General features: G+C 39.2%; 1 protein-coding gene across 2 annotated transcripts; it reads left to right on the forward strand.

Moving 5' to 3' along the window:
* LOC131974873 (pikachurin) lies at positions 1–27,949 on the forward strand. Of its 2 annotated transcripts, XM_059337369.1 has the most exons (24): positions 1–349; positions 6,152–6,261; positions 7,812–7,898; positions 8,519–8,545; positions 8,817–8,934; positions 9,035–9,170; positions 12,556–12,722; positions 16,294–16,406; positions 16,485–16,732; positions 17,364–17,551; positions 17,657–17,757; positions 17,850–17,950; positions 18,943–19,087; positions 19,374–19,563; positions 20,448–20,573; positions 20,995–21,238; positions 21,336–21,447; positions 21,862–21,978; positions 22,197–22,377; positions 24,148–24,226; positions 24,399–24,542; positions 24,962–25,045; positions 26,072–26,175; positions 26,274–27,949. In XM_059337369.1, the coding sequence occupies exons 1-24, from the start codon at positions 244–246 to the stop codon at positions 26,423–26,425; spliced, it is 3,180 nt and encodes a 1,059-aa protein (XP_059193352.1). In that variant the 5' UTR covers positions 1–243; the 3' UTR covers positions 26,426–27,949. The 2 variants fall into 2 exon arrangements, with proteins under 2 accessions (XP_059193352.1, XP_059193351.1); XM_059337368.1 differs by lacking the exons at positions 1–349; positions 6,152–6,261; positions 7,812–7,898; ... (14 more) ...; positions 21,862–21,978; positions 22,197–22,377 and adding an exon at positions 23,913–23,932.

Here is a 27,949-nt window from a genome sequence, read left to right on the forward strand (position 1 = left end):
TCCAACCCACTGATCTTTTGCAGACTGTAATCTTATCAGTGTCAAACCGTAGCTGCCCTTTCCTCTCGGGCAGTTTCTGCCTGTCTTTGGATGGCGTTTCCGCCTAAATCTGGATCAGAAAAACGATTTTTATCATAGAAAACTTTTATCAGCAAAGGAGTTAGTTACATTGACAGTTACAGGCGCGTTAACTGTGTGATAAAATGAACATTTGACCGTTTAAACTTTCGACCAGAAGAAGACATGGAATCTACATGTAAAGAAAGGACTCTTTTATACTTACTTCTCTTTGCAATATGCACAGCCAGCGTTTGCCTTTGTGCAAGAAGATCAAATGCTCGGAGATCTGGTGAGTTATAATGATGATGATGATAATAATAATGATAATAATAATAATAATAATAATAATAATAATATTAATAACAACATACTGATAGTACTTTGACGTTGAGGCATTGTGGATAAAGGCAGCATGTTTGTGTGCACATCTTTCCATTTGTTTGATTAAACCAGTAAATCCAGCTTTTAAAATTAGTCACGTCACATTTGAATTGTTACATGCATATAACATGAACATTCATATTTAGGCTTTACTTCACTTTAATCTAAGTACCAATTTTTAACTTCTACAGTATTTTAAGCTCTAGTTTATTGCTATAAAGACTTGAAAATATTGCTTTTTGGAAAACACACTATTATGATAATGTAATCTGTAATTCATCCATATTCATAGAATTCAAGTGATTATTCTACATGAAAAACAGCATGGTAGGTAGATTATTAAAAAAACGTCTCCACCTCCCTATATGTAAGGTGCTTTTTACTAAATTGTCCACACTAGCTGAAATTTTAACACTTATTTTATTACAAATCCTGATCAATTTGAGGCAGGACTTTGGAAGGATGTTACATGGTGAAAATATGTGTTTTATGTTCATAAAAACTCTCCACATATTATATATATATATATAAACTTTCCAGCATGTGTACATTTTGTAAAAGAAAAAGACAGAAAGGAAATTATTCAGCCTCAGACCAACAGAATATCCACCAACAAACTTATGCTCCTTTGGGCAGAAAATCCCTGGATTTTGATTTCGTCATCTCCACACTGTCTTCTCTCTCCCCTGTCTCTACCTTTCTCTCATATCCTGTCACCCTGAACACTTTTTCCGCCCCTTTTCCTCCTCCTTTCCTCTTTCTATCACTTCCTTTTTCTCTCGCTGTCAGTCTCTCTGACTGTCTGACGTATTTCTTCCTCACTGTTTTGGAGCCACAGGCTATGGCAGGCTGACTATTACATCTGTCTGTCAGCACAGAAAACTCACCACAGTTGGGACTGCCATATAGAGGACGGCTGTAGTTCTGTCCTCATGACTTGCAGTGACATTTGTACTTGTTTCTTTGTTTTGAGGTCTTTCAGGCTTTATTCTGCGGGGAGGGGGGATGTCAACAGGGCTCAGTGTCCAGATGAATCACATCAGCCTTTACACAACAAAGCTGGTAGCACCAGGAAAGGGTTAAGATTGAGTGACGTTTCCGCCAAAGGTGGTGTTACTTTTTCCGGATTTTGACAGCTTTCTTCCCGGTTAGAACAACCTATTGCATTATTTATAGAATCATTCAAAAGCTTTTTTCTTACACTTACTGTATTGGGTTCTTAACGCATTAACTTGTTATAAAAATCCTGCATTTTAAATTAAACCATTTCTATCATGTCAACAATATTGTTGAAGGAAATATAAATAGATTAAAAAATGTATTATGAGAAGCAGTTTTTATCTCCAGGAGATGACGTTCTGTGTTCTCTTTCAGTGTTTTTTTTATTTTTATCATACCCTAAGTCATGCTGAAGAGCAGGGAAACAGCATGTATTTCTGCTCTTCAGCTTCAAGGTCATTCACCTTTGGATGACTCAGACCTTGAAAGAGCAGCACTTAGAGTTGTAACATCTGAGTGATAGAGAAAATGCTTTACTCAGGAAGAAGATGTCGGAAATTCGGACCATTGTTGATCAAGTGAGAGCAAGTATTATGAGAGCACATTTTTGATTTTTGGAGTATTGCTTCCTCAACATGAATGAAAATCTTGATGCCCGAAATAGCCTGAAAGCTCTTTTTAACTCCACATAACAGTTGGTAAAAGGCTCTACGTTTACATGTTTGAAACAGACACAAATTGTATTTCAAGGGTTCAGTGTGTAGGTTTAGTGTAAGGTTTAGTGGCATGCAGGTTACTGATTGCAACAAACCGAATACCCCTCTGCTTACCACTGCCTTTCCAACACGCTTGTCTATAGGTAATGTCAAAAAGCAAAAGGACCTCTCTGGAGCCAGTGTTTGGTTTGTCTGTTCTGGGTTGCAACACAACAACTTCTGTTTCATGTAGTCTTGCATAGCCAGATCATTCAGCCAAGAGCCAATGCCATTATTTGACTTTTTAAAATGTCAAAGATTAAAATTTTAAGATAGGTTTTAATATTAAAAAAAAATCACTATTAGTTGAGTTGTTATTTGGACTATACATCAAAGTTAGATTTAGAGGGTATTGAGTAATTTCAAAGTAAATAAACAGAACTGCGTAGTGTGTAATCATAGCAGTATGTTGATCTTATCTACTTGTTTTGGATGGGTTTGAAAAAGCTTTATATGTTTCTTGATATGTTCTGCATATTCTGCAGCTGTTGCTTTATTCTTAATCAAGAGAGCATTAAAGGGCACGGTTGCCTGACTTTGTGGCCCCTTGTGGGCTTCTTCTAAACAGTGATCTCCAGTCTACATTGCAGAAGTTTGCACCTGAGCTGGGAGATTTGGCCTCACCTGTCCCAGTCATATACGGGTTGGGCAATATCCCAGATGAGTGGAGTTTCAGGGTTATACAGTGGCAGCCACAGTAGCAATGGCAGCTGATGTGTCAACTGAATCCGATGAAAAATGTTGAAGTCCCAGTAAAACAGAAATTTGAGCTTCTTTATCTTTTGTGCTGTGATGTATTCACCAGTGAAACTGAATATTTGAGTGGTGTGCATTTACAAGAAGGATTTGAATCAAATCCTTTGCATTTGATTGGAGCGTTAAAAAGTGGGCGGGCTAAGAGTTCAGCATGATACAAGCCACAAAGTACTGTTGGCTCCAAACACATCTCCTTCACCTGTTGTTAGATTGGGACAAGGATGAAGGAGAGAAATTGAACTTTCAACTGGATCCACATCACTGCAGTGTAGATGGATGAATCGCGCCACTGTGTTTGCCCATTGATGTCACATCTCTCTCCATATTGCTGTATTAGCCGTAAAGTATATTTCTGTATGACCTGCGTGGCTTGCCCAAAGTCTCATTTCACTTGATTTATTTCTGTAAACACCTCTGAGTGCAGGTTAAGTCATCAAACATTTTTAGTTTTCCTTGGTTTTACAGGAAGAGGAAAGACAGTGATTCTGTTGTAAAAAATGCTCTGATACTGTCTTTTTGTCATATATTCTGTGTATGTGAAGAGACTGATGAAAATAGGATTATTAGCTGTGTTTCCTTTAGGGGGAAGAGTGGCCGCTGGGAAAGTCTCAGGCCACGCCCTCTCAAATGTTCGCTCACTCTGTGTGTCTGTCTCCATTACAAAAAAGGCCTCAGAGGGATTTACGAGACTCCGGAGGTGACATATGGTTTTTGATCGTCGTGTAATCGTTTAGCGACAGTTTTGACCGTGATCCGTGATCACGTATGCGACGGATTCAACACGGGAGATGCAACTGTGGCCGTCATCGCTAACGGGACTAACGTCCGCCGCTGATCATAAACAATCCAGTATGGCTAATTATGCACAGCATCTCTGCTGATCATAAACATTGTGATCATGAATTAACCGGTCACCAGTTTTGGATGCAGAACTGAGTTTTTAACATCAACCTTGTAGCAATTAATTATTTTTTCATTCTTTTTCAGTGTGTTATTCAAGTGTCACCAGCTTCAGGCCAATGTTGTAAAAAAAATGTTTTTTTGTTTGCCTAAAAAAACCTCTTTGGTTTCTACAAGGCTACCTGAGGAGAGACAGGAGCAGTACAGAATCCAGGCCAATCTGCCAAAAACAATCCAGCAGTTTCAGGGGTTTATGTCGAGATTTTCAGGAATCAAATTCATATTTTCTCTCCAGTCCCTCTGAGTATTAAAATTTTTAGCCAGATTTTTAGCCAGCCGTACATAACAGATGAGGCGCCACTGTAAGCCGATGTATGTTGACGGACACAAAAACGGTGATTTAAGAAGTTCCCTCTCTATCTGCTCTAATTCTGTGAGTACAGCTCACCCGTAAGTTCGCTGGGCTGCACCCCTGGGGAGATATGGATGATCGGGGGAATTCAGCTGACATATTGAATTAACCACTCGGATGGAAGAGCAGGGAGAAGGGTTTGAGAAAGCAGAAGAGACATTAAGAGGATTCACGAGGACAGGAGTGAAGTTGACATAAGGGAGTCACCTGAAATAAAGAGGAGAGAAAAAGGAAAGTGGAAAAGAGCAACACTATAGCTACATGAGATTTCAATTTATCCTTGTGTCAGTGCATACCAGAGAAATATTTCCTTTGGTCAACTGTTCCAGATCAGGCCATATAGAACTATACTCTGAAATGGCATAACAATTAAGTCTCAACTAAAATGAATTCATAATATGTAAGGTTTTGCTACTGTGTTTAGTTTCCCAGCATAAAAGAGCTTTTTTGTGGTCTGGATTTAACAATCCTCCACTTTGAGTAAATGTTATGACATAAAATGTATGACTCTGAGGCTATAAGGGTCCTTGTATGCTCATTTTCCTCCATTAAAGCTATAGGTAATGAATAGACAGCAGGTCATCAGGGCGTTGAGTAGCTATACCTCGAGAGCTCTTTCTCTATTTTTCCTCTAAAAGAGGCTTTTCATGCTGTAGTTGGGTACCAGAGGTGCAATCACAATTTCTTCAAGTGTCACTGAAGCACCATTAAATTCACCATCAATGCAGCCTATAGAACTACAGGTTATGCCATTTATAATTGACCTTTTTCACGCTTCAAATAGATAATATTGGGAAATACAGTGTAGATTTGTTCAAACCTCATGGAACTATAATTGACAATATAACATTTATATATTATATTTATTTTTTGTATATACTTTATCTAAAAGAGTGTACGAAAGTGTACAATTGAAGTTGGGAGCACCAGAAACAAGCTGTTAACAAGTATTTGCACTGATGAAGTTGTTTTTTACTGAGGTTTATAGACTTCTAGAATTTACAGAGTAACATCAGTCTTTTTTTGAAGTCCAGTTTCTGACCACCAGGTGAATCTAAGTCTTATATTTAGTTTCAGGGTTCCGTAACACCTCTACCTGAAATATCTGACTCCAGCTTTCGTCACTCACTTCTACTGTTGGTGCTATTAGTGGCTTGTATTTTTTGTAAGAAACTGCAATCCAGTCGCCAGAATAAAATGCATTGTACATTTCTCCATACCACCGATGACATTGATTATGTGCTGCTACAACCTGTTCTCATTCCCAGCTCATCACACCCTGATGCTTTGTCAGGACTCTTTGGTGTCGCTTTGTTAAATGTGGTGAACATTGTGAATTCAAACAAATTTACTTGGTTAGTTTAAGGAAAATATTTATCCTCCCTCTGCTGACTGTGACACCCATATGCCTTGTCATCTGACTTTAGCAGCCTTGCCAACATATCTGTGGTTTTCAGAAAGGAACAACATTTTTTCCCGGTGACTGGGCCGAAAACTATATGCTGATGAGAGTGGTGAGAGTGAACAAAAGCTGTGAACCAGAACGCCAAACCAGAGCTGATATTCGATAAACCACTGGAGAGTTGTGTTATAATTGTCTCTTATAACTCTCTTCCTTTCACATTTAAACCACTGTTATTATAAGAATATCAATCAGAATGGTTTTATTCAATTGAATTAGCTTTAAAATGTTATGATCACAAGACTGAGACACTGGGATGCTAAATAATCTAACTTTATACATATTGGTCACAAGCTGGCATGTAAATCTAAAATTAATTGTCTGTGGTTCAAACAGTTTATGGCTGCCCTTTTGCACGTTCCCCCTCGAGTTACATCTTTCGTTCCCCTCACTCATTGTGTCTTTTTGTGTGTTTGTATAAACCAGATCGTCTAAGTCCTCCATTAGACATCCAGCTGGAGACAGTCAACTGCACCACCTTCAGAGTACGATGGAAGATGCCCCGGCGACACGTCAGCACCATCACCGGATACAAGGTAGTCACAAACTGTGACTTTTACGTGAAAAAAATATGTATTATATTCATTTTAATGTGATGGCTAAATTTATGATGAACCAAAAGGATCTTACAATAACATTAGCAATTGGTAATGTCTTATCGTTACATATATTTTCAATTTCTGTTATTTTCCATTTTGTCCACAATAGTAAGGTTTGGTGCTCCATAAATCATGGTTTTCCAGGAGTCATTTCTGTGTAATGGCCTTCTTGTTGGGTACCACTCAGAGACATTTTAGCCAACATTGAAAGCAGTTCAAAACCAAGAGGAAAGGAAAAAAATGTATCTTTACAAAAAGCAGGCTAAATATACGCCCCTACAGATTCCTTTCAAGGACACTTTCAAAATGGATCAAAAGGTTTTCAACATGGCAAACAGAAAACACAACTTCCCAGATATTTAGGAAATCAAATGTCCTCTGTCAAAACTTTGAAGTGCCCATCGTCCTCATGAATATTTAATTTTGTTTTTAATTTTTTTTCCAATTACATATAATATTACCCAATTACCTGAACCCAGTTTCCTTCCTTCTGTCCTCTCTTATGTTTTATTTTGGTTTCTTCTATGCTCATTTTTTTCTCCATTAAAGCTTTAGGTAATGAATAGACAGCAAGTCATCAGGGACGTTGAGTATCTATACCTCTATACCTCTTTCTCTATTTTTCCTCTAAAAGTGGCTTTTCATGCTGTAGTTGGATACGAGAGGTGCAATCACAATCCCTTCAAGTGTCACTGAAGCACCATTAGATGCACCATCAATGCAGCCTATAGACTTACAGGTTATGCCATTTTAAATTGCCCTTTTTTCAAGCTTCAAATAGACTATAAACTATTATATTTATATTTATATCTTTGACTTTTTGGAAAAGATATCATAACAGATGCTTTTGTTCAAATATTATGGAACCGTTGACAATATAACATTTATATATTACATGACATGGCAAACATAAAACAAATATTCCCAGATATTTTGAAAATGAAATGTCCTCTGTCATAACTTTTAAGTGCCCATGGCATCCTGTATGTTTAATGTTTTTAATTATTTTTCCATGACATATCACCCGAATCCAGTTTCCTTCCTTCCTTCCTTCCTTCCATCCTTCCTTCCTTCCTTTCGTCCTCTCTTATGTTTGTTTTGAGTCAACCATTAACAAAGCGTAGATCAGTATGAGTGTTTGTGTGTTCTCTGCTTTTGACCATATGTCTACACTAAGAGGATTAGTCAGCTACCTAGCTTCCCCACGACTCACAGATAAACTTCTGCATTCATTTGGCCAATCACTGTGGAAGTTCATAAATAATCCTGTTTCCTCGTAGCATTTTCCTCTTAATTATGCAATTTTCATTGTTACAGCCATGACTTGATAATAGAAGAGCTGAAAGGTTAAAATAAATGGTTTTCTAACGTAGCAAACATGAAATTTATAAATGCCTGCCAAACCCAATACTGACTTTTAATGAAAAAGTAAGAATCTGACTTTTTCATCTAAATATGTGTTTGTGTTTTTCTCTTTGTATGTTCAGGTTTTCTACACAGAGGTGAGGAATGGCCGCCCAATGGGTACAGCATCTTTGATGGAGGTGCCTCTCAGCTTGGACATGCTGACCACTGTGAGTACACTGACAGTTGTCCTGTGTGACATATTGCTTCATTATGATAAACAGGGGCACTGCACTGTATTTAAAGGGGGGGGGGGGGGGGGGGGGGGGCTGGAGTACCTGGAAGTTTTAAAACAATAAAAGGTGCTCTTCGGTAGGAAACACAAAGTTCAAAAAGAAAAATCTTCTAGGTTGCTCTTCCTTTATTCAGATGGCTATTTCATGGTGAAATTCTAGAAACCAATAACAATACATGGGTCCAGTTCATGGGGTAGTTTATTTAAAGTTGATCCCGCAAACATATAGAGTAACTGGAGCCGAAACCTTAAATATTTGGTGAGTGTCACACACCATTGTGCATGCAAGCCGGTTGCAGGTGAAATCAGAAGTCGGCTTAAATACACGAGAAAACTTTAATAACAAGAATTACAGGGCTTCCAAAACCAGACAGGTACTCAATCAATCAAAATCTTTTAAGAAAACCTTTCCCTCTACTTTCTGCCAAAAATATAAAACTACTGTACTTGCAGTATGTTGACTGTTATATGTATATTTGGACCTTACAATTACAAACATGTCCACGCTGTGATGCACTCAGACATTCCTGACTTCTGTTATTATTTTCTCTAAAGGGGCAATTTGATGGACAGGCAAGCTTTGTGAGTATCATTATGCTTTATTTATTTGACTGAATTGCATCATGTGACTGCTTTCTTATCACACTTGACATTTATTGCTGGATTTTACTTACTTTCCTGGCGGATTGTGAAACAGCCCCTTACCAGTAATTCAGTCTTCTCCCTCTCATCTCCTACCATCCTTTTTTCTTTTTCTTACTGCATTTTTTTCTCTAATCACCCTTGCTGATATGCTCTCGCTTATTCATCCATATCTATCTGTATCTGTATCCCTGAATGGGCTCTCCTCTAGGACGTGGACGTGGGTAACCTTAAGATGAACACTAAATACAGGGTCACCGTAGGAGCGTATGGTTGGGCAGGGGAGGGTAGACCCAGCATGCCCAGAGACATCAGCACTGCTTCACATGGTAAGAATATGTGAGTAGTAGGAATCCATTTCCCACAAGATGCATTTATTTCTACTGTAGTATTATTAACATCTTATATTAAATTTCTTTCTGACATTAGACATGTGCATGCCCCCATCGCCACCAACTCAGCCTGTCGTTATGGCTGTCTCTGACACGGAGCTGGCATTGTCATGGCAGCAAGGCGAAAGTGAGGGAAGTGCACCTGTCCTCCACTTCCTCGTGGCCTACATCAGGTAAGTAGAGGAGATATCTGCTCCATTAAAGCAGTTATTGAAGCTTATGTTTAATAAACTGACCTTTTTACGACCTCACCGGCAGCAAATACTCAGGCACTTAGACGTATACATTTTTACATGCACTCAATTACATAAAGGTCACACACATACGAACCCCATCAGCCCAGCCCGTAAAGGAGAGAGAGCACAGATACATACATCAGAGAGAAAAGAGCCGGTTTAAGTGGAAAAGCCTTGTCCCATCATTGGCTATTAGAGGGATAGGAAAAGGCTGACTGTTTTTTAGCTTCTTGTTCATTCTCTCAATTGAAATGCCATCTGTCTTTGGACAAAACTTGATGAAGAGGACAATTCAGATAGCCTTTTCCCAGAATGCTGCTCCTATGTATCTTCTACAACAGGCATGTCCAAACTATTCCACAAAGGGTTGTGTGGCTGCAGGTTTTCGTTCCAACCAAGCAGCAGCACACCAGACTTGACTCAGTTAATCAACTGATCTCAGTCTTCAGACAGTTGATTGGTCAAACTGTGTGCTTTTGCTTGGTTGAAACGAAAACCTGCAGCGACACGGCCCTTTGTGGAATAGTTTGGACATGCCTGCTCTACAACCACACAGATGATTTTGGTTAGTATCAAGAAAACCATGGAAAATGGACAGATGCCAGCTCTTAAATTAAACTTTATGAGCTATTTTTGTTGTAAGCATTATATTTGGCATAGCATATATAAACAAATGTACCTTTAGTTGTACCAGGCATTAAAATGAACAAGAAATTGAAGAAAACAAGGATGGTCGAATATTTTTTTTCATAGCTGTAAATGCCTGTAGTGGGGCCAAACATTGATCAAACTAATTATAATAACAAGGTTTCTACAGATACTGATTGTGAAAACTCTTGCGAAAAAATTACATATGAGACAAGTAACCTGACACGTCAGATGGTTTGTTACACGTAATTATCTGAGAAGCTGTGATTGGAAACTGTTTGGAAAAGGTCAGGTAATGTCATAAAAATACTTGTTGGGTATTGAACCATCTGCCTATAGTGGGCTGATTGGTTTGTTGACCTGATTGGTTGACAATCAGGTCAACAGACCATATGTTCAGGAGGAATGAAAATGTCTTATCCATTTAGAAAAGCCTTCAGTGCTGTTATCACACACATCTTAATTGTGCTTCATGTAACTGGCAGTAGCTCCTCACAGGATGCTGATTGGTTCAGACACAAATGCATTCAATCCTGACAAGATGAATTTTCTTGTGATTTTGTGATCCGGGGATTTCCGCGTGATCTAGTGATCTCGCTAGGATCCAGCTTCCATGAAGACGAGTTTCAGATGTAACAGATCACCTGAATGATCTAAATAATGGCATGCTGACCTCTTGTTATTCCACCCAGCTTACACAGAATACAAGAGCTTCAGATGCAGCTTAGTACTGTGTCAAATTGTTCTAGTCATGAATCTAAATTAATTTAAATGAGGATGAGTGTATAAGGGCTTACAACAACACAATATGATCATATGCAGTCCATTGCCATGCTGTATAAGGGCTCATAAGTTGTTGCAGCAATTCCTCCAGAATACCACATCAAGACACCAAACTTTAAGAACACTGTAGAAAAATCCATGCTGTGATTTGGTTTAAATGTAAGAAGTTAGATTTCTGTGATGGTGAGCATTTCTGTTCTGGAAACTGCTGAGAAACCTCCTTATTGTCAATATGCATAGGAAAGCCAGGTCTCTAGTTTTTGTTTGTAAAGTCTCATGAGGCTGTGATTATCTTAGAGGTCACAGAAGGTCATTTTATACAGCGAGGTCGAGCTTTAAGAAAAGCTCAAATGCTAGACTGAAGGGTGAATTCTCAAAAGGATTGCAAGACTTTTGTGGCTGCTAAACATGTGCAAATAAGGCAAAAACAAACTGTGTAAATTCTCAAAACACCCACAAAAAGTGATTTGCACCCCTAACTGCACTGCCAAGCACATTGCATCTCGGTGCTATGGTTCTATTTGCACATATATAAATGAGGTAATATGCATACATTTGGTGTGCCCTTGGTGCTATCAGCAGCCGCAATCCATTCTTTGCTAATGCCCCTGAGTTCACTACAGCCGGTGGGCTGGATGCAAAGGAGATGGAGATACTGCTCAACAGGGTCACGTTTACACTCTAAAATGATAGAAATTTTTGCATGCATTAATGGGTGTATGTAGTTGCACATTCAACCTCCATAATAACATCCTTTGCATCCACCCATCAGCACATTACTACGCTGTTTACAGAGCTCTATTTTACAGAGAATTTTGTGAGGCTTTTTCTCGTCTGCTTAATCCAACCATTTGTGTTTTGACATGAGGATCAGTTGGGAAACGAGAAAGAAGGAGTTTCTCTCCATAGTAGTGTCCAGCCTCACACACACACACACACGCACGCACGCACGCACGCACGCACGCACACACACACACACACACACACACACACACACACACACACACATACAAAGGACCTCCCATGTCCAGACGAGTCCTCGGGCTACGATGTCAAGGAAGTCTGAAATCATTTGCCCCAAGTAGTCTGATGATTTGCCAGACACAAATTAAAGAAAGCAGATAGAATTTTGAAATGCCCCCATACGAATTGTTTAAAAGAAAACATAGGAATGATATAAAAGGAAACAAGCTTAAACAGCATGATAGTGTTGGCCTTCATGGTGCAGAGTTAACACCCTGAGACTGAACAAAGAGAAAGAGACGGATGCAGAGAAACTGTCACTTGCTGTGACAGAGTAGACATGAATCAGTGTCTGTTTTTTTGCATGCAGGGCCATTTTCCACACAAAAGGGCCATCTCAGAGGCAAATATTTCTCCCCTTACATCAAAAGAGGCCTTGCTGAAGAGAGACATTGATTGGGGGTGAAGATGACTCTATTCAACAGATAGTTGTGGCTCCAGGCGTACAGAATCAGCACACAAATATGGCAGCTGGAGATGATAGGCAGAAAAAATAAAGTTCAGGAGTTCATTATTTTGTTTTGTTTTTTGGCTCTACTTTTCAAAACAACACTTTGATTAAAGCAGAAAATAATGCTTTAAGACTTAGCTGGCCTCAAAAATAGAAACATAAAAATATTAAAAAGAAAAAACAACAACAACATTTCAATCAGTTGCTCTTTTTGTTTTGTTTGAAAAGTTATTCTGCATTTTTGCGAATTTAAATTACTCATAGCGACAACAGCAGGGGGAACACAATAAAGTGAAAGATCACGTCAGAATTTTAAAAGAACCCCCACAAAAACCTACCAACAAAACAATTACTGTGAAATTTCTAATAAGAGTATCTGAAAAAAACCCTAAATAATTTGTGTCTTGTCGTTCACAGGCCAGAAATGGACACGGAGTGGACATATATCCGTGAGCCCATTGAGACCAGCTCCATGGTTTTGAAGGGGTTATTACCGGAAACAGAGTATCAGTTTGTTGTCAGGGCGGCCAACGTGTACGGAGTCAGCCCACCCAGCCACATCAACAACCCTGTGCGCACTCTGGGTAAGGCTAAATGTTGATCTCTGAGCCAACGTGCTGTGAAGCGACAGCCAGGAAAGCTCAGTCTCAGCTCCCTCGTTAGTCTGGTTATAACCGCATCTCTAAACAAAGTCCGTTTCTGTTTAGTTTCAAAAATACACCCACACAAAACTAAACAGACTACATTTATTTTTTTGCATCCCCAAAGTTATACTCAAAATAAAACATTTATCATGTTCAACCACACTGTATAAATCCAAACATTAGTGTAGAGACAGTCCAGTTTTTCTCCCAGCAATGTTAAACAATGATACTGTATTTCAGAGTTACAGTCGAGGCATCTTCTATAAAGACTGCATAACATGCAAACTTTATTATTTCAACTAATTTTACCTCTCCTAGCCTGCCTTTCTAAATGAAGATATAAAGCTAGTAATTTAAGCATATTTCTGCCATTATAAAAGTCTCATCACACGTTATTCCACAATAGCAAAAACCTGTGTAGGCTTCCTCCAACAGAATTTAACCAGAAATCAATAAGGAAATTGATAAAGAATCAGACCGATTGGCAGAACTGATAGTGGCATTGATATCAAAATCTTATCAATTCCCATCCCTAAGCACAGGGATGTAAGACACAACTCTCAAAGATCATACGACATCGTTAAAATAAAGTAAAAGTGAATATTTCATACATACCAAAGGCTTGCAAACTTACCATTTTGGATATGTTTTTAAATTCAAATTCAGAATATTTTCTGTGTTTTTTTGGTCTTTTGGAGGCTCAAAGAACTGCCTCAACTGGGTGAATACAGTTGATTCTAGTTTGATTTATTCTAATTTTGACACAGACTCACAGTTTTCCTCACTAAGCTTAAATGTAGGACAGCACCTGGCAGTGTGTCACTGGAGCCTTGGATGAAAGAGTCATTTACTTTATTATTTTTGATGTAGTCTGCTGCTGTGGCTGCTGGGGATGGGGGAGGGGGACAGTCTGGTCTGATTGATATTAAAGGACACAAACATACAGTCACACAGGTGTGTACTACACACACACACACACACACGCAATGTTTTAATGGATGTAGGACCATGACATTAAAATAATTTACCTATAGCTTTGTGGGTATAATGTTATGCTCTGTTTGAGTGGGTGCTTGTGCAGATCAGGCTTTAGGAGTATGACTGTATATGACTATTAAAATCAAACAGCCATGTAGATACAATCACATTATCCTGACTGTTTTCTGTGACCTACAGAGCACACTGTTGACTCTAGAAAGCCATGTGGCCAGACGGCTTGTGCTTCACACGCTATGTTAGCTGTCAAACTGTTGTAAACTGCTCTGATTGAATTAAGTGCCCTTAAGTCCTGCAAGACTGCTCGGAGACAGAGAGACGGCGCTAGAAAGACAGACAGGAAGAGAGGTAATATTCAAAAGACCTTGTTAGGAGGAATGTCAATGAAAGACACACGGAACAGGATAAAATAAGCCAGTTGGACAGACAGACAGACATACAGGCAGACAGACAGACAGACAGACAGACAGACAGACAGACGGACAGAAACATAGAGATAGAGAAGCGTGGTTTCTTAGCAGGGGATAAAAGCGGGTTACGTTCGAGTCTCATCAGACAGGATTAAGGACGGGATGCCAGACCCCTTCTCTACACATCCATACCCCTGATGACACACACACACACACACACACACACACAGATAGACACACGCGCACACACACATACACAATGCACCGCTGCTTGAGTGCACAGCAGGGGTCAGCTTGACTGACTGACATACTTTTCTTGTTGCTCTCTCTGCGACTCTGTCTGTGTGTGTGTGTGCGCGCGCGCGTGCGCGCGCGCATACATGTGTGTGTTTGTGTTTATAGCGGTCGGAATCTGGGTGGTATGGACTGAGGGGGATTGTTACACAACAGAAGATTAGTTTCCTGAGGGCTTCCCCCCCTGTATGCCAGCACTGAGTATTCAGGATTTAATGTCATTAGGCTGTGCTAATTAGCACTTTAATCTTGGAATCCATTCAGACTTAATAGTCAAGTTTCTATGACATCTTTGATTTTTTAAACAGGTTACACACACATGCTAAGTTGCTTATAGTTTGCTTATAAGTTGTCTAATATCAATTTACAATGACAAAATATATTTCAAACCCCTAACTTGCCGTTACATAAACGTAAAGTATTTGTGGGGGTGGGGGTGGGGGGTGGGTGGGTGTAGGAGCAAGAAGACAAGAGGGATGTTGTTATGTAAACTAAGATGAAGGTTTGTCGTGGTAGAGGTTTCACATTGAACATGCACACTTTTGTTTTTCCATCTTTTTTTTTTGTGGACAGTTTTTTTGAAAAAATAATTTTTGAGCATCTTAAGATTTATAATTCTTTATTTTTATATGCCTAAATATATGTAACATTGTCAAGAGTCAAATGCTAACTTTACATATTCTGTTCAATCATCCAACATATACATTCAATAATTTATGGTCTTTTTAAATGTTTAAATGAAGGGAGGGATAACTAATTATATATATATATATATATTAACATTTACATTTAGTCATTAAGCAGACGCTTTTATCCAAAGCGACTTACAGGAAGAGTATACATATATATATATATATATATATATAAACAACTAACTGATTCATTCATTAATTCAACGAGAACTTCAGTATTTTTCAACCTGGACCCTTTTTCACCACATTTTGTGTCTCATTGACTAACGGGAACACCAGTTTGTTACAGTAGTAAGTGAGAATGATGTATGTGGGCTGCAAATGCAATTACGCATTATCAATGTAAGGGTTCGTTTAAGAGATTTCAGAGACTCTTCCATCTTTCCATGATGCTTTTCAGACACAAGCACTTTACATGGACGTACATTGACAGTACACAATGCCACCTGCGTTTACATTACTGCTCCTTTCACAGCTGCCGATTGAAGTGCTCTCACTCAATACTGGACCAATTTAAAAAATTGTTATTCCCATTAGTCACTTAGGCATAAATACATTGAAAATTAGTTCCCATTTACAGGATTTTTTTTGCAGCTTCACTTACAGTAGCTAAGGGGAAAAAATGTGTGTTCACTGTGTGGCTTTGTCTCTGTACATTTTGAGCTGCCATTCGGTATCGAGGAAACACATTTCAGTACGTGGTGCAGCAGCCTTGGTACAGGCTCACAGGTAGACCTGCTAGGCCAGAAGCTGATACTACTGTTTAATGTCTGTGTGTTCGCATCCGTGAAATGTTGTTACTTTCCCCCAACCATGATCACACATCATAGGAAAACAGTCATAGCCACAGAGGATGAGGTCATCATTCTTTAATCTCTCCATCTGTGCAACTTTCATATGTATTGGACACCATTGTTGTTTGTTGTTGGAGCCATTTTCATTTTCATCGTCATTTTGTGACCAGAATTGATTATTGTGTTTCATCATTTGACCATAATTGTTTGACCCTTCAACCTGCAGTCATTATGATTTAAAAAAAAGAATCTGTCATTAAAGAATTAGACTAGAATTTAAAAGCTTATGATAACCATCATGTGTCGTTATTGACATCCATAACAGGTGCATCGGATGTGGGCAGTGGTGATTACGGGCGTTACATCACAGATTCAGGGATCAAAGATGATGATGGCTTTGACGTTGATGACTCTGATTATGATGTCTTTATCGAAGAGGTGAGTTTTTAAATACCATAGAGATACTTATACATTTTAGCCCTATTTGATCGTGTAAATCAATCATATTCTTTCTAGTTGAAGCCATTCCCAGGTATCAATCAGGACAACAGGAAGTCCCAGCTCCGTTCACGCCCTGAACCGCCATCTGGTCGGAACGTTGTTTACCGTATGAACACAATAGCTCCTCCCAACGTCACTGCCTCTCCAGCAGCCACTACCACCTCATCCGTCTTCCCAGACTTCACTGATCTGATTTTTCCAACCACCTCAGAGCCCAGTACCACTTTTGACACCACAACTACTGCCCCACTGACCACTACCATGTAAGATTTATCTTATTTTCCCTTGATATCTGTAAGAATCTGTTTTAGACGAATGTCACTGCTGTTCATCAGCAACTGGAGGAGGTAATGGCTTCTCTCTTCTATGCAAAGTAAAGTGACAGATGTTTCCCGATAGAGAGAGATGAATACAGGGTATCTAAAAGGTTTCCTTTATATCAACAAAATCACGATTCTTATTGCGGTTTCTCTTGCTCTTTGATTTCTAGATTGCTGTCTCTCCCGACTTTCTGCTTTTTCCTGAAAGCCACCTACAATTTCTTTTTTTTTCACACTGTTCCACTTAATAGTTTGATAATGTATGAAGACTGGAGCAGTGAAATATCACATCAATTGAAGCTGTCATCCTTGATGTGATGTGCAGCATGTCTTTACTTGCAGCAAATGTTAGGTTGTTCTTAACTACTGCTGCATTTCATTTAGATTTACATTTTTCCTTTTGGCTGTTTGGTCTGTTTGATTCTTCCCCCTTAAATGCAGAGGAAAAACAGACAGAACTGTAAAATACATGACAACATTGCATTTGAAAGGCCAGCACAGTTATTAGCTGAACCACTGACTATGAACTGTAAACAAACTTCTTTCTCTTTCTTCCTTTTCTGATCCACTTTAGCATCACTCTGCCTACCACCACCACCACCCCAACCATGTCCCCCTGGAAAGGTGAGGTGCCTCGTGTGTATGACCTGACCTGCGATGATACCGTGTGCCCCCCCGACAGCTTCTGTCTCAGCGATTATGAAGGTGGAGGCTCCCGCTGCCACTGTAACCTCGGACGAAGAGGGGACACTTGCTCTGAGGGTGAGAGATTTGGTAAAAGTGTTGGGATGGGACAGCTCTCAATTGTGTTACTTTCAACGTTTGTTGCTACAAACATAATGTTATCATGACTTTATTCTTCTTCAGTGGTGTCGGTGAACTTTCCGAGGTTCTTTGGCTACTCTCATATGACCTTTGAACCCTTGAAGAACTCTTATCAGACCTTTCAGATCACTTTAGAGTTCAAGGTAAAGCACCATGTGTTTGCTTGCTTTCCCCGAATGTTTTTTTTCTTTCAAAAGGATGAAAAGAGCTTTCAAACTGTTTCTCTTTGGTACAGGCAGACTCTGAGGACGGCTTGTTGCTCTACTGTGGAGAAAATGAGCACGGCCGCGGAGACTTTATTTCTTTGGCTCTGGTGCGAGGCAAGCTGCACTACAGGTGAAGAAAACAGTGATTCGCTTACTTAAGGGCCGTGATTCTCAAAGGTTCGGCTGGTGAATAAAAGCAGGGACAGAAAGTACACTTTAATATAATGTTAGCTGCCACATACTGTTGGCTAAAAGGAAACTGGATTGTAAAAGAGTTTTATGCTGGAAAACAATTCTTCAAAGAGAGAACTGACACTAGCAGGGGATGTAAAGATAACACTGCTAATACCTATAATACCGTTTCATTTAAGGGTCTCTTAAATATTTCAGATTGTGTAAGCATAATAAGTCTTTAGTGACATATTAGAACAAGCAGATAGAAAATAGATATGTGATATTGTGTGGAAATAAGTAGTAGATAAGTATTCTTTTGGACCATATACTACAGACTGTCACCCAGAGGCTACTCAAGAGCCGTTGTGAAGCCATCACGGCCACCATGTCAGTGGTGGAAAAAGTATTCAGTATTAGTTTTCCCTTACTTAGTGAAAAGTACCAATACCACACTGTGACATTACTCCACTATAAGTAAAAGTCCTGCGTTCAATATTTACTTAAGTAAAAGTACAAAAGTATCAGCATCAAAATGTACTCAAAGTTTCAAAAGTAAAAGTACTTGTTATGTAGAATCAACCCACTCGGATAGTTTTATATATTCTAAATATATTATTGGATTATTTGCATCAATACATTTATGTAAGCAGTGTTTTAATCTTGTCCAGATAGGGCTCATTTAAATATACTGTAAGCAGGTTTAATATAAAAATTTCACAATACTTTAAATTTGTCATGTTTTTATGTTAAATCTTGACCTTAAAAGTAACTAAAGCTGGCAGCTAAATGTAGTGGAGTAGAAGTATAACGTTACATAAAATGTAAATACTCACATAAAGTAAAAGTACCTCAAAATGGTCAGCTCCTTTTTTCACCCGTTGCATATGCTCATTATTAGTGTCTTTTCAGCATATATAACAACTGGATAATTGGTGTGATTTCCATCAGGTTTAACTGTGGCACAGGAGCAGCTCAAATAGTCAGTGAGAGTCGTATTGTGGTGGGTCAGTGGCACACAGTCACAGTCTTCAGGGACGGCATGAGCGGCTGGCTGCGAATGGATAACGACACGCCCATATCTGGGCGCTCTCAGGTAACAATAACACATGGAGGATAAAGGCTCTTGTACCATCTCTGTATTATTTTTACACATTATTTGGGTTAGTATAGAGACTTGTAGATGAGGGGTTTGTACAAAAATAAAAAATAGTGAAGCTTTTTGCTGTAATAACAATTACTTTAATAGTTTGGTTTGTATGAATTTTGCATGATGCATTATTGCCTTCCAGTCCATGTGGGTAGTTGAGCAGCTCCAAAGTGTTTTTTACAGTAATAAAGGACCAAACACATCTTGTTCTCTTCACTCGTTGCTCTTTCAGGGCCAGTACACTAAAATCACTTTCCGCTCCCCGCTGTATGTGGGTGGATCCCCGAGTGCTTACTGGCTGGTCAGGGCGACAGGGACAAATCGTGGCTTTCTTGGCTGCATTCAGAGTCTGACCATCAATAACAAGGCCACAGACATCAGACCCTGGCCTCTGGGCAGAGCTCTGAGTGGAGCTGACATAGGTAAGGAAACATACAGTGTGTGAGGTTATGATTCTTACCCATGTTAACAGTGATGCACTGGTTTTCCTCTCAGGCTGATAAAAGGAGTTTAAGAGAAGCTATGCCTCTGTATTAAACTAATTAGATAGAATTAAACTACTTATTTTAAACTGTGTACTTATATAATGTTACAAAATAAAAGGGCTGTTTTTAAATTTAAATGGAAGCAGGGATGTACTATATGTCAATTTCTTTTTTACATTTGAGGAAACAATTGAGAAAATATCAAGAAATAAAATATTCTTCCACCTATTTTCGTTATGAAAGAGAAAAATACAAACCTAAACCTTTTTAATTCAAGTTTCTCTCTAACTCTAAATTAAGACTAGCTTAAGTGTCTTGTCAACTCCCCTAAGACACACTTAAATAAACTAGGCAGAAACAAAATAAAAATCACCAAAACAAAAACAGTTTTCTACTTAATTTTACCAACTGAGATGTAAAAATATCTCACCTACACCTCTACACATGTTTTACCCCGCTGTCTCTCTGCTGTCTCTGTGCTGCTGTTGGCCTCTTTGTGACAGCCGCTGCTCAGTAGCTCTTTCTTTGGAGGCAGACCATTAAATTAGCATAAAAATTGACAAACAAACATTTTTATATGTTGCCATGAAGCAGACAACTTTTGCAAATGATGCTGCATTCATTACCTAACCATTCATTCTTTTTATTTATACAACCAGATGGATGCATGTTTTTTTTTAAGTGTTTAAAGGGACAGTTCACCCAAAAGTAAAAAATAGAAATATATTAGAGGGAAGGTAAACATCTCTACGGCCTATATCTCTAACAGAGATTGACTTGAGGGTGAACTGTCCCTTTAATCAGCTCATATCTGCCTGCAGGTGAGTGCAGCGACAGTGTGTGTGACATGATCAGCTGTGCCAACGGTGGAGCCTGCTTTGCAAACCGTGCTGATGGCTACATCTGCCTGTGCCCGCTCGGCTTCAGGGGAGCTCTTTGTGAAGAGAGTGAGTCAACTTTCCTTTGTCTCACCCAAAAGACCACACACTTGTCATGTCGGCAAGAGTATGTTTTGTGTGTCTTTGAATGTGGTTTGTGATTTCGTCTTACTTGATGGCTGTCATAAATTGGCATACGAACCTTTTAAGGTAATTTCTGACCAGTTGAGTGCACTATTAAGGAAAATTGGTGGAGATGAGCATTATTGTGTCTTATATAGCAGCAGAGGGATTTATTTCAAGACACGCTTTAACACAAATAACCTTCCACTTTCTCTTCCTCCTCCCCATGTCCTTTCTCTCACTTTCTTCTGTCCTCATCAACTTCTTCCTCGTCCTCCTTTTCACTGTTAATCATCTTAATGCCCACGCCTCTTCTTCCCCTGTGGCCTTCTTCTGTCTTTCATTCTTGCTCTTTTCATGTCTTTAGCTTTCCTACTGTCCTCACCTCTCTTTAATGAGACAGTGTTTTCATACGCTGTCATCCCGTGGCCTCAGTCCTCTCAGAGTTATCTGTCCTTCATGGAGTTTGAGCTCACATTTCGGCCTTCGATGCCCGACGGAACGTTGCTCTACAGTGATGATGCAGGCAGCGGAGACTTCCTGGCTATCAACCTGGTGGACAGATATGTAGAGTTCAGATTTGACTGTGGATCTGGAGGAGCTACAATAAGGTTTTAAATGAATATACTCTACTACTCTTCCACCTTCACTTTCACATTGTTAGTATGTTTTCTAACTAGATGCTTTGTGTGATAATGTGTGCTACAGGAGTGAAGAGCAGATCAGTCTGGACACGTGGCATGAGTTGAGGGTGTCACGCACAGCAAAGAGCGGTATTCTTCAGGTGGACAGCCAAAGGCCAATAGAAGGAATCGCTGAGGTATTTTGTGTCCAATCATGTGATGTTTGACCACACGAGGACAGCAATGGGTTGTATTAAGTTATTTTGACCCATATACAGTAGGTGTTTGTTTTAAGGACTAGTGGCTCGAGTAATAGCAGGAACACAGAAGGAAGTAAAAACAAAAAACAAATGCAGTTCTTAGTGGTCAAAAATGTCATATAAAATGTCAACCTTTACTATCCCTTTATCTGCATGAACACATTTATACTTTGTGATTTGAGCATGATGAATTTAACTCCTTTACTAAGACAAAATTGAAATGACACTTTTTAAAGTATTTGACATATATGACGTTCATTTTATTATATTTATATGAACATTTGTCTTTAACTTCATTTATGATTAACTGACATAATTAACTGATGTCTTTCTGTTTGATTTACTCTTCAGGGAGCTTTCACTCAGATAAACTGCAGCTCTCCTCTTTATATCGGTGGAGTGCCAGAATATGATAAAACCAAGAGGACTGCAGGTGTAATAAAGCCCTTCACTGGAGTTATCCAGAAGGTATTTCCATGTCCACACCCAAACACATATATGTTTTTATTTGGCGGTAAACTTATTTTACCATTCTATTAAAAATTCATCACACTGGTCATGAGTATGAGTGGTCATGAGTGAATTATAATATTCAAATCATCTTTACGGCAATTTAATTTTTAAACCTTGTCTTGTCTCCTCTTCCTCCTCGTCCCTGTCGGTTTCTTTTCTTTTCACCTCCCCAGCTGATACTCAATGACCGTACTATCCCGATAACAACTGGCTCCGCAGATGGAGTTAATGTAGCAAATTCAGCCCACCCATGTGTGGAGAGTCCCTGTGCCAACGGAGGGACCTGCAGGCCGAAATGGGACAGCTATGAGTGTGACTGCCCCCTAGGGTACGACGGGAGGCACTGCCAGAAAGGTCAGTTTCTATTTTTTTCTGAACTGAATTATAATTTAGTAACATGTAAGACAATGCTCTCCAACCTGTCTGTATAACACCAAATCATATTATAAAAATATTTATCTTCAGATTTATTTAACGATGTCTCTGATGTTATGTCTGACTGCGTTTCTGTTTCTTTCTCTCTGCTTCTTTCTATCTGCATATTAGACACTTTTTCTTTTAAATTGTCACCCTTCTGTATGTTTGAGGTATTTCTAATAATAATAATAATAATAATAATAATATATTTTATTTGTATTGCACTTTACATTTCAACAATCTCAAAGTGCTACAGAGAATAAAAAACAAACAAGAAAAACATTGAAGAGCACGATACAGTAATAAAATAATCAGGTATTAAAAGCAGAAACTAGAAAGACATTGAGAAAAATGCTTTCATAAAAAGAAAGGTTTTTAGGTCTTGTTTAAAGACATCGATAGTCGGTTGGGCCCTCAGGTGGTCAGGTAGTCCATTCCACAGCCTCGGAGCGGCAGAGGAAAAGGCCCGATCACCAATGGTGTGGAGCTTTGTTCTGGGTACTTGGAGAGTGTTTGTGGCTGCACAACGGAGGGTGCGTGAGGAGGTCTGGGGGGTGACAAGTACCTTGGGGTGCTGGGGGGTCCATGAATGCACTGGTGGGTGAGGAGGGAAACCTTGTACTCAATTCTGAGTGGGACAGGTAGCCAGTGAAGGGATTTCAGGATGGGGGTGATGTGAATGTACTTTCGCACCCTCATCAGGATCCTGGCAGCGCTGTTTTGGATATACTGCAATCTTTGAATGGTCTTGCCAGAGGTCCTGATTAGTTGTGGGTCAATTTTAACACCCAGGTTGGTGACAGATGTGGAAAGGGGAATGTTTTGGCCAGCCAGAGAAGGTGATACTGGTGATGGCGGAAGAGCGGAGCTGATGTGGTGTACCAACTAAGATGGCTTCTGTTTTGGTGTTGTTTAACTGAAGAAAGTTGACCTTCATCCACGCCTCTATCTCCTCCATGGCAGGTGGATAGTGTGGATGTAGGCAGGGGAGACTTTTAACCATATTTAACATACTCTCTCTAGTACAGTTATACAATGGGTGCAAGTTGAGGACACACTGCACTGATTAAGTGAAGGAGAAGCACTGTCATTTCAAAGTTTGGTGCGTTTTAATTGGAGAGCATCAGACATAAAAAGGTATCAGATGATACAGTTAATGCAAAGCAATGTGTGATTCACACACTGCTCATTAAACTGTCAGTTTTGAGAGATTTGAATGGTTTTTAGCGTTTAGTGAAGAACAAAAAGAGTCAATTCACTTTCAATCATTTGTAAAGAAATTAAAAATGTTTGTGATCGTGTGTAATATATGGCTTTAACCCCTTAACCACGTAGCATGATCTTCAGTCTTCTCAGGGATTAACTGTGTTTTCTGTAATCATGTAATGTCATATAAAATGATGTATTTGACAACCTAATCTCTTAAGCCTATCTATGCCTTCTCTCTTTTAATGCTTTCACTGAACAGAGTGTGGGAATTACTGTTTGAACAGTAAGTTTTTCTTCCATTAAAAAAAAAATTAAAACCTCCACATCATAATAACCATAATCTAACATGACCTTTGCAAATATATCTACCCCTTTCCCATAATGCATTTCTCCTTCAGGAATCATTTTTAGTCTTCTAGCTTGTCTGACTCAATAGATGCATTCTGGTGCTTCCACCTTGTGGTGATTTAAAGTAAATACAAGGTTTTCTCTACCCAGCTGTGACTGAAGCCATTGAGATCCCGCAGTTCATCGGCCGAAGTTACCTGACATATGACAACAGAGACATCCTGAAAAGGTTTGTAGTTAAGTGAGTGCAAAATAGCGTTGCAGAGGGGTTTTTGGGGGCCTTCGCATCAGCTTTTAAGTGAGAATTGGGGTCTGAAGATGTTAATGATGTCTATTACTGTGACATGAAATTAAAGATCCTTGTTTTGATTGCACTTGCAAGTAAATCTGTCTTTTTTTAGGGTTTCTGGGTCCAGGACAAACCTTTTTATGCGTTTTAAGAGCACAGCTAAGGATGGACTGTTACTTTGGCGAGGAGACAGTCCAATGAGACCGAACAGTGACTTCCTGTCAATGGGGCTACAGGATGGTGCACTTATCTTCAGGTATTTGTTTATTTTTTTGTGTATCACATAAGGGAAAATTATAACAACAGCTATGTAAGTGTATCTACTCATTCTGACTTACATAATTCTCTGACAAATAAGTATTTCTAGTCAAAGTCCAAGTCCTTGCTACATGGTTGCTCTTCAACAAGACTAGGGCGAGGTAGAAAAGGGCAGATTTCAGCAGGTGGAGAAAGTTTAGTATAAGAAGAGGATGATGATGATGGGAAAGGACGCTGATCCCACCAAGGGGCAGGGTGAGCTAAGCACCCAGTAAAGGCAGAGCTAAAAAAAGACCTGAAGTCTGCAGCAGTACCACAAGCTGTAAAAGAGCCAGGATTTATCTGGGCAGCACCATACAAACGTGAACCCACTGCACCCTTTGTAAACTCCTTGTATGTGCTTCCATGTTGTTGTAGTTTTAACCTGGGCAGTGGTGCGGCCAACATCGCTGTCAACGGGACCTTTACAGATGGAAAATGGCACAGAGTCAAAGCTGTGAGGTAAGCTTTGAAAATCTCACTTCATAAAAAAAAACCCTGTGGCTATGTTTTGGTTTCAATTGACAACTCAAGACATTTAAGCTGCAGCAATTGGTTCATTGGTCCACTTGGGGGCAGCAGAACAAGCTGACATCTAAAGCAAGGAATCTCAGTTTGAGAGTCTGTTGTTCTCATTTCTCAGTGACGTTTTATAGAATGAAGTCAAGTTTCAAAAAATCTCTCACTACAATGAAATTGAAATGCTAAGGGGACTAACGTCATTACACATTAATACATGTGCTCATTGAATCCACAAAAGTCTCAGCTTTAAAGATATATCCAATTTGTGCAATTCCAAGACTGTTAAGAGACCCGAGTATGCAGAAATATTTAGAATAGGCAAAAATAACACATTTTTACTGCTTTCAAAAAACTGCATATAATTTTTGCTCCAACTGCATGGGATCAGCATAAAGCATGTATGTAAAGGGGAGACTTGTGGATACCCATAGAACCCATTTCTATCCAGATATCTTGAAGTCGGAGATCAAGGGATCCCTTTTTAAAATGGGCATGCCAGTTACTTCCGTGCCAAAATGTTCAGAGCTCTATTTTGTCTCTTTCCTGACAAGCTAGCTTAATATAGATTTTCCAGTTAGTTTTAAGAGTATCTTCACTCTAGCTTTAAAACTGACAGGCTCTGAAGGACAATAATATCATCTGAGGACGTCAATGTCACTCAGGAGATGAAGAGGTTAAGGTGGTCGCCAATGGATACAGCAATACCTGTGCACTCAAAGGATGCTATACACTGATAGGACGCCATCCAGCATCCAATTTGATCCATTGTTGATATACAAATGTCGATTGCAGGTTTAAGGAAAGTAATTTCTACTATCATTCCCTGTGCAGAACATACAGAAACATTCAAACCATGTGGAAATTTGGAAAACATAAAGACAACGTTTCAAGGAATTAAAAAGTGGTTTATTTTATCACTTACTGTAGGTTTATTAGTAACTTTACCATGATCACTTGTTTTTTCAGGGATGGCCAGTCAGGGAAGCTGACAGTGGATGATTATGGAGCAAAAACAGGCAGGTCACCAGGAAAGATGAGACAACTCAACATCAACGGACCCTTATATGTTGGTAGGTGGTGCTCACAGCAGTACAGTATGTTCTGTGAGTGTACTGTAGATCATACAATCATTTAATGATGTCTGTCTTTCTATGTCTTCTTCCTAAAGGTGGCATGAAAGAAATAGCTCTTCACACAAACAGACAGTACGTTGGAGGCTTGGTGGGCTGCGTGTCGCACTTCACGCTCTCCACTGATTATCACTTAGCGCTGGTGGAGGATGCTGCTGATGGCAAGAACATCAACACCTGCTCTAACTAAAAAATGGCTTCAATACACGAAGGTCCGTTTGACATTTTCAACTGGAGCCAACACCTCGACCAGCTGAATAGTGACTTAAACTATTACATTTTGGTTTTACCAAATCAGGGCTGACACGGTATGAACTCAAAGTGGGAAAAGACAAACAACAAAGTTACTTTGAGTCACAAGAAGATTAAAATGGCTCCTGTGTGCAAAGTTTTTAAACTAACTCTAAACTGCCAAGTTGTACATTTTATTTTAATGTTAACAACATGTATTGCTCTGAAAAACAGTTTGGACACAGCAAAAACGACCAGAGGATATTTCAAAGCACAAGTACTCTGTGAAAGGAGAAAAAAAGCTTAGCTTTATGGGTAATGGCGGTCTTTGAAGGACATTTTTTTTTTCATGGGATGATTCCAATCGTATCTTTATTTTTTCTACTGTAAATCCTTATTTGATTGCTGGAAGAACAAAGTGATCCAAGGGATCAAGAGTTATCAAGTTTTTCATGAACTGACCTAGAGCAGCTAGCAGAGATAAACTTCTTTGTAGAGGATTTTGGTTGTGGCTCTAGAGGATTTCTGTTGTTTCTGTTGTTGTGGCATCGTATTCTTGTTCGTGATGTATTATCAGTCTGTAGAAAACATTTTTTAAAGTCTGATTGATGTCAGTTTTTTAAGGTTGCTAGTTCCGAAAGGTGAAAATACCATCTGCACACAATATTTCTGTCTTTAAATGCTCTTCTTTTAGTTTACATACTCCTTTATTTGAAACTCTTAGAGTCACATGAAAGTCTGACACGGTGAAAAAGCCAAAATCCCGGAGAATTTGTGCATGACAGTCTGTCATCTGACACATACCACAGCCCTGTGGACTTCAGCCTTCAAATTGAACTTTTCTGTTATTTAAGCATTTGCAGTGCAAGATTGTCAAGATTTAGTGCTTTTCCATGCCGAAACTTTACTTCTTAAAAGGGACATTCTGCGGATGTCCCAACATCTATTTTGCATTTCTTTTTTAAATTATTGCTTAACTGTTGTTGCCCTCCAAAAGTGACACCATGAGAGCTACACCCTGCTTTCAAAGTTTGAGCTCAGAACAAATCCACTAATAAATAGTCAGTTATTACATGGCTCTACATCTTGAAGTTATTTGTGGAGAAAAAAAGAAAGTCTGTGGCATTTTCAACAAGCGAGTCAAGCATTTTAAACGAGGTGCAGTCAATGAAATACACTGTGTGACTGGTGGCTGATCAGATGGGTTGGCCATCTACTGTAAAGAATATAGCACATATTAACTGTTGAAACATGTATCTTAAATAGCTGTTAATCATAGACTGCAGGGAAATGTTGGTGTAGCATCTGTGATGTGAGCACGTGTCTGAAGATCCATTCAAAGGTTTATGCTTGCTGCCAACTTTAACATTTACTAAAGCCAGATAATACAAGATTTTTGAAGGAACTGACCTGTTTCACTGTACTTGTTCGATCACAATCCCCCTGTCTGTATTCCTGAACAGTTCATATTTATAAGGCAAAT

The sequence above is a fragment of the Centropristis striata genome, chromosome 7 (assembly GCF_030273125.1).
Source record: "Centropristis striata isolate RG_2023a ecotype Rhode Island chromosome 7, C.striata_1.0, whole genome shotgun sequence".
NCBI classification, from domain to species: domain Eukaryota; kingdom Metazoa; phylum Chordata; class Actinopteri; order Perciformes; family Serranidae; genus Centropristis; species Centropristis striata.

What these genes read in the sequence shown, in the direction of transcription:
- LOC131974873 (XM_059337369.1), top strand. Translation starts at nt 244, where the DNA reads ATGGAATCTACATGTAAAGAAAGGACTCTTTTATACTTACTTCTCTTT. An exon ending in CCATATCTGGGCGCTCTCAG is followed by an intron (nt 19,088 to 19,373) that starts GTAACAATAACA and finishes TTGCTCTTTCAG; the next exon opens with GGCCAGTACACTAAAATCAC. An exon ending in AACAGAGACATCCTGAAAAG is followed by an intron (nt 24,227 to 24,398) that starts GTTTGTAGTTAA and finishes GTCTTTTTTTAG; the next exon opens with GGTTTCTGGGTCCAGGACAA.